Here is a 6,705-nt window from a genome sequence, read left to right on the forward strand (position 1 = left end):
GCGTACGCCGTTTTCTGGATTTGACCGTACGTCAGGTTTCAGTAAGAAATCCACGCAAGTGTTTGTACATGAGGCCCCTGGTGCTTCACATCAGCACTAATTCCACAAGGCCTTTAACAGTAAAGTTAAAGGTCTAAAAGAAGTGTGGCAAAAACTGAAGCARTTGTCTGACTCATTCTCGCTCTTTTTTTCTTTTTACATTTAKCWGCAGATTCAYTTCTGCAGTATATTTCTACCTAAACGATTTCTCTAATATTCTTCACTTGTCCGATTCCACCATATTTGCTTACTTACAGCTACGGTCAGCCTTACATAGACCCATCATGTGACTCACAATTAGGGTTGGGCATAATCGTATCGTGTGCAATTAATCGCCAGAAAAACATTAATCAATGATTTTTTTGGCACTTGACGATTAATACGATTAATGCCAGCAGTCCGCTCGGTGCTCCTCTCCGCTTCGAATATGAAAAGCATTAAAAAAGTTCTGTAATTTATTTATCTATCAACACAATTTAAAATTTGATGTATAGCCTGAAGTCTGTAATTTTGACACAATTTGGAAATGATTTTTCAATAAGAGCAAGTCTTTCCCACTAAATTGGTRATGTKACTAGGACATAAAGGACGTCCAGGGACTCCAGGGGATTAATCGTCAAATTAATCGTTATCGGCTAAATACCACAATTAATMGTGATTTATTTTTTTTGCCAATATTGCCCAACCCTACTCACAATTCCATGATCCATTCCAAATCTTCGTTTACACTGAGTGCATAACCACATTGCAGAATTGCAAATTAATATGTCTACAAAACTGCTCAAGTAAACTCTTTTAAACTGCACTATTTGATTTATTCATTGTTCAGGATTGTTTTTATTATGAATTGCAATGAGTACCTTTATCACCCTTTAGCCTTGTTTCTATTCTAAAGAGATATAATTTCTTGTCACTTTGTGAGGGAAATGACATCATTGCACACCCCTCAGCAAGTGCTCTTTTATTTAAGCAGTTTGTGACAATGTCAGTAAAGCTTTTTGAATTATTGATGTCATTTCCTGCTTTCATGCTGCATCACATTTATGATGTTTAAACACTTTGTTCCTCCCTCCRACCTTCTCTCAGGGCTCGTGAAGTTGGGTGTCCACTGTATAACMGGGCAGAAGGTGGCCATCAAGATTGTGAACAGAGAAAAACTCTCAGAATCAGTTCTGATGAAGGTACGGCACTTTTTTAAAATCTCTTTGTTGGTCTGCATGCCTGTCTTTATGTAGCTCAGTTCAAGCAAGCCTGCACTGAGCAGAGACGTCAGCAGGGGGTCTTATTTTAGTCGGGAAAGGCCCATCATAGTGCTGTAACCTGAGACTGYTGAGTGTGTGGACATTGCTTCTGTGCACTAAGCAACAGGAAAGATTACAGGCTGCTAATAAAAGGGATGTTTAGTCATTATGAAGAGGGGTTTTATGAAAACATTAATATCTTACCTGTTGTAGGTAGCTTTTTGAGCAGTTTTGAGAAACAGATTAATTCTGACGGGACTGAAGATCAACCAGTTAGGACCAAAGTGAATTGATGGCATAAAAAAAATTCAAAACTTTCATGGTAGTTCATGTAGGGCTGCATATTAGGAAAACATGTATTGTATTGTATTGTACAATGTTGTGATGATGATATAAGTTGCCGTAAAACCCCAAGTCCCCAAATACACTTTTTTGTACWGGCTATGAGTATTAAGAAAATCAGTTTTGCAGAGCTCAGTTATTTTGTCAGAAATATGTGTAAGTGAAATACCTGCAAGAAATGATCCCAAGCTGAATCAGAAGTGCCACAGTTGGCTGCTGCTGCTTTTAGAACTTGCATTTATAAGTCTATGTATATAACTGTTTAAAGTAAAACAAGATGTGGTATAAAGGGCTATAAAATAGTCTTCAAATGAAATGCTATAAAACTTTAAAAGATCTGAAGCTGTCTTAAAGCAACAGTGATCCAGTTGGTTAGTTCAGACCATCTTTTAGCTTATTAAACTGCTGGTCAAGAAGGCTACTTAGTTTCATTGTTTATAAGCTTTACACCCAATGTCCCTTTAAGACCTCTGATAAGTTCTGCAGCAGATGCAGTTGACTGAAATAAACATTTTCTTGTTGTCAGTGTCTCACCTGCAGCTTGTTGCACACAGGGAACATGCGAGTCATGAGAGGGACACTGTTGTAGCTTGTTTTTTATGGACAGTCTGAAAACAAACACTGACTGACAAAGTCACACATACTCCTTTGTTGAATCATCACCTTATCGTGGTAGAGGAGCTTGTGCGTGTGAATGATCCTAGGAGGACTACTGATACTACCAGGGGCAATTGAAATTGCCCCTGGTAGGGTCTCCTATGGCAGATTTGGCCTAGGTGACAGGTCAGACAAAGAATGATCTTGTTTGTTCTTGTTTGAAAAAAAAATCAAGGAACTCGGACTCTGCTCGAATAAGCRACATGGGTTTGCCTTCCTGTGGGCTCACCACCTGCAGTAGTGGCCGTATGAGTCGGGTGCATGTTATCATGGGCAGTAGMCAAAGGCAAGGACCTTGGAGCTCTGACCCTGACCTACCAAAACTGGCTCWTGGGACWTGGAACGTGACCTTTCTGGTGGTGAAGGAGCCTGAGATTGTGCGAGAAACCTAGTACTTTTCTGTTGTTGGACTTATGTGCTAGTCGAAGTTTGTTTATCATGAACACCGTGTTCGTACATAAGGGTGTCCAACAATACATGTGGCACCAGCACACCGTGGGTTGTAGACTTTGTATTTGTGTCATCTAACCTGCGGATGGATTTTTGGGACACCCAGGTGAAGAGGAGCTGATCTGGCAACTGATCACCACCTGGTAAGGAGTTGGATCAGATAGCAGGGGAAGATGTCTGACAGGCCAGGTAGACCTAAACGTGTAGTGAGGGTTTGCTGGGAATGCCTGACAGAAGAACCGGTCAGAAAAATCTTCCATCCACACCTCCAAGAGAACTTTAATCACCCCAGCTGAGGCAGAGGATATTGACTGAGGCCTTAAAAAGCTGCCTTGAGTTGTGGGTGCAAGGTTGTTGGTGCTTCTCGCTGCGGCCATTCTCAAACTCAGTGGTGGACACATCAGGTTAGGGAGGATATCAAGCAGAAGGAGTCCTATTCAGTGAGGTAAAGACTTGTGATTGGCTCTGAGGATATTCTGGCAACTTATCCAGCAGGGAAAGCAGGTTTTTACTAACACTGTTTGGTGAAAGTGGGGTGCCACTGGATTGGCAGACTGGGGTGGTGGTTCCCTTCTTCAAAAGGGGAACCAGAGGGTGTGTTCAGACTATAGGGGTATAACTTTCCTTAGTCTCCCTGGTAAGGTCTATTCAGGGGTGCTAGAGAAGAGAGTCAGATCGATAGTCTAACTTCAGATTCAGGAGAAGCAATGCAGGTTCTGTCCTGGTTGTGGAACACTGGACCAGCTCTTTACCTTCACTAGGGTCCTTGAGGGGTCATGGGAGTTTACCCATCCGGTCTAAATGTGTTTTGTAGACTTGGAGAAGGCGTTCGATCCTGGAGGTGCACTGTGGGGGGTACGCTGCGAGTATGAGTTAGTTGGTCTGTTGCCATGAGCCATTCAGTCCTCATCTAACCAGTGCAAGAGTTTGGTTTGCAATGCAGGCAGTAAGTTGGACCCCTTCAGGGTGGGAGTTGGACTCCACCAGGGCTGCATGTTGTCACAGATTCTGTTCATAATATTTATGGACAGAGTTTCTCGGTGCAGCCAGGGGATGGAAGGAGTCTGGTTTAGAGGCCTCAGAATTTCATCTCTCCTATTTGCAGATGATGTGGTCCTGTTGGTATCATCATGCTGTGATCTTCAGCTCTCACTGGAGCTGTTTGCAGCCAAATGAGGATCAGCATCTCCAAATAAGAGTCAATGGTCCTCCTCCTCCTTTTAGCGTTTGTTTATCTTTCTTCTTCTTTTAGCCTTACGCTACTTTAATTTTAGCAATTTTTTTGTTTATTTTAGCAGTTTTCTATCATTTGATTATTATTTTGCTACTTATAGCTGATGTTTTACCTTTAACATCTGATTTTAGTTTTAGCATGTTTTTCTTTAGTTCTGGGTACTAATTTACTCATTTTAGCTTTACCATCTGTTAGGCAAATGGTAAAATTTGGGAGAAAAAAACATCAGCAATAATTAGCTGGTTTTTGCTATTTTTAGTCTCTGTTACTTTTTCTATTTTTTGGCAGTACAACAGATCAGTGGTTAGAACTAATGCCTCACAGCAAGATGGTTCTAGGCTCAATCCCTGGTTTGGATCAAGGTTCTTACTGTGTGGAGTTTGCATGTTATTCTCATGTTTGCATGAGTTTTCTCTGGCTTTCTTCTACAGACCAAAAACATGCATGCTAGGTTGCCTTCAGGTAGGCTTCCTTTGCAAAATAGTGCTCTCATTTGCCTGGTTAAAAAACGGTTAATAAATAAAGTTACTAATTTTAGCTTCTAGATAATGAATTTAGATATTAGCTTATGCTGTCCCTACTTTAGCTTGTTTTTTCTCTAATTTTATATTTAGTTGTGCTCGTTTTAGCCCCTCTTCTGTTTATGTTAACTTTTACAACTCAGTTTCAGATTCTTCAGTAAAGTTTAGTAATCTAGTAGTCAGCATTCACACTGTGTTTTTGTTTCCTTGCCTTTTCTTTCTTGTTACATATTTAAGTATGCAACACAGCCTCAACAATTTCCTGCATTTTTTTTGTTAGTTTTAGAAATTAATGTTGCTGATGTGACTCCACAGGGTGCGACAAAAAACAAAGAACAAAAAACAACCCTTTAGGTCTTTTTCGCACCATGTTTCAGCAGCAGGGAGCCCATTTAAAGGACACTGAAAGTGACATGAATTTACTGTCGAATAATCAATCACCTCTAATGTGGAGAGAAAATCAATTCTGAACCTTGTTTTTTTGTCACATGGGAGGCAGTTTTAGGTCATGGTATGGACAGCTGCTATTGTTAAGATGGACATGATATGCTTTGGGTGTGAAATTGTACATTTTAAATAATAAATGGAAACATTTGAGTTTGAAATTGTTGCTTTTGTCATTGTTTTTTTTTTTTTTTTTTTTTTTTTGGCCCTGGGTTCACCTCTTGGATGAGATACAGGCCGAAAGGCCATAAATGTGACCCATATTTATGTCTAAAGACCTTCAGAAGTTTAGCTGTGATTAATTGTTGCTTTCTTCTTGCTGTTTCTGGAAACACAAACACTGAATTAACAGCTAAGGGTTCAGACTTTTAGTGGGCTATGTGAGGATTTGTAAAGGTAGACACGAGCATGCGGTGAATTTGGAACCTAGAAATGATAGCAACAGCTTTGAGTTTTTTTAAATGTTTACTCATCAAAGTAGCTACAGCTCATTCTGCAGTGACATCATATTCACCCTCTCTGTCTTATGCATAACAAAACACTTAAAACAGTATTTCCTATGCTTTGTGCTTTACCTAACCCCTCCACCATTGTTCCCTCTCCCTGCCTTCCATCACATTTACCCTCCTCTCTCGTCTGACATTTCCATCTCCATCACTTTTAACCTTCTCTTTTCTCCCGTAACCTTTTTTCTGCATCCCTCGTTCCCTCTGTCTGTGCAGGTGGAGAGAGAAATAGCTATTCTTAAACTAATAGAGCACCCTCATGTTCTGAAGCTCTATGATGTCTATGAAAATAACAAATACCTGTAAGTACCTTTGGACTGTGCTCATTTTCTGCTTCCTAAAAATAAAACAAACTGCTTTGYCTCTACATTTCCTGCAGAAACTGAGATAAATCAAACCCCAGCATGACAGATGAAGAAGACTGTTGTGATTTTCCTGTCTGTATCTCAGGTATCTGGTACTGGAGCATGTGTCTGGTGGGGAGTTGTTTGACTACCTGGTAAAGAAAGGCAGACTGACTCCCAAAGAAGCCCGGAAGTTCTTCAGACAAATCATCTCTGCCCTTGACTTCTGCCACAGTCACTCCATATGGTCAGTGASAGGCTTGACTGATACATTCTTCATAATATTTTCAGGTTTTCTGTCCTCCTGAGTTCTCACACCATAGAAGCAGCAAAGYTTTTGTGCAACAGCTTGAATTTAATAGTGACCTTATTTAGAAAACGTAAAAGCACAGTAAGGAAAKACCTACATTTATCATCTACTGCAAAAGGATGTTTAAGGTTTTTGCTTGTGTGTGTCTGTTTGTCTTTTGGCAAAATATCTATTTTTTATTTTTATTTATCTTTTTGTTTATTGTTTATTGTTTGAATATAAAAAAAATCACCAAAGGCAGTCCATCTGAACAACCATCTGAACAACTACAGAAATAAAATAATACACAATCTTTAAATTCCTGTCAGTGTCAAAAAGATAAGGCATAGGCTGAAAAAAAAGTGTAGGTAGAAGCCTAAGCTTTTTATACCTTCACTTTTTATTCATAGATTATCAAAATCAAATCAACATCTTTCTTATAGATTTTATAAAATAAAATTTCCAATGAGATTCTAACCAAATTTGTAACAAAACTCTAGCAGCAGCAAACAGTCAGTCAAAACTTAGTATATTTCTGTAACAAATAATTTTTAAACATCCATCCATCCATCCATCCATTTTCTTCCGCCTATCCGGGGTCGGGTCGCGGGGGCAGCAGCTTCAGAAGGGAGGCCCAG

At 39.7% G+C, this 6,705-nt stretch overlaps 1 protein-coding gene across 1 annotated transcript in view; it reads left to right on the top strand.

Moving 5' to 3' along the window:
• LOC106530032 (serine/threonine-protein kinase BRSK2) overlaps positions 1–6,025 on the top strand; it is a gene marked incomplete at its 3' end in the record, with an annotated part of 11,529 nt that extends 5,504 nt beyond the window's left edge. The window contains 3 exon segments of the mRNA XM_014025589.1: positions 1,126–1,220; positions 5,651–5,736; positions 5,885–6,025. Of these exon segments, the coding sequence (XP_013881043.1) occupies positions 1,126–1,220; positions 5,651–5,736; positions 5,885–6,025 (322 nt within the window).
• Positions 6,026–6,705: the final 680 nt, after the last annotated feature.

Source organism: Austrofundulus limnaeus, unplaced genomic scaffold, assembly GCF_001266775.1.
Source record: "Austrofundulus limnaeus strain Quisiro unplaced genomic scaffold, Austrofundulus_limnaeus-1.0 Scaffold486, whole genome shotgun sequence".
Taxonomy (NCBI): Eukaryota; Metazoa; Chordata; class Actinopteri; order Cyprinodontiformes; family Rivulidae; genus Austrofundulus; species Austrofundulus limnaeus.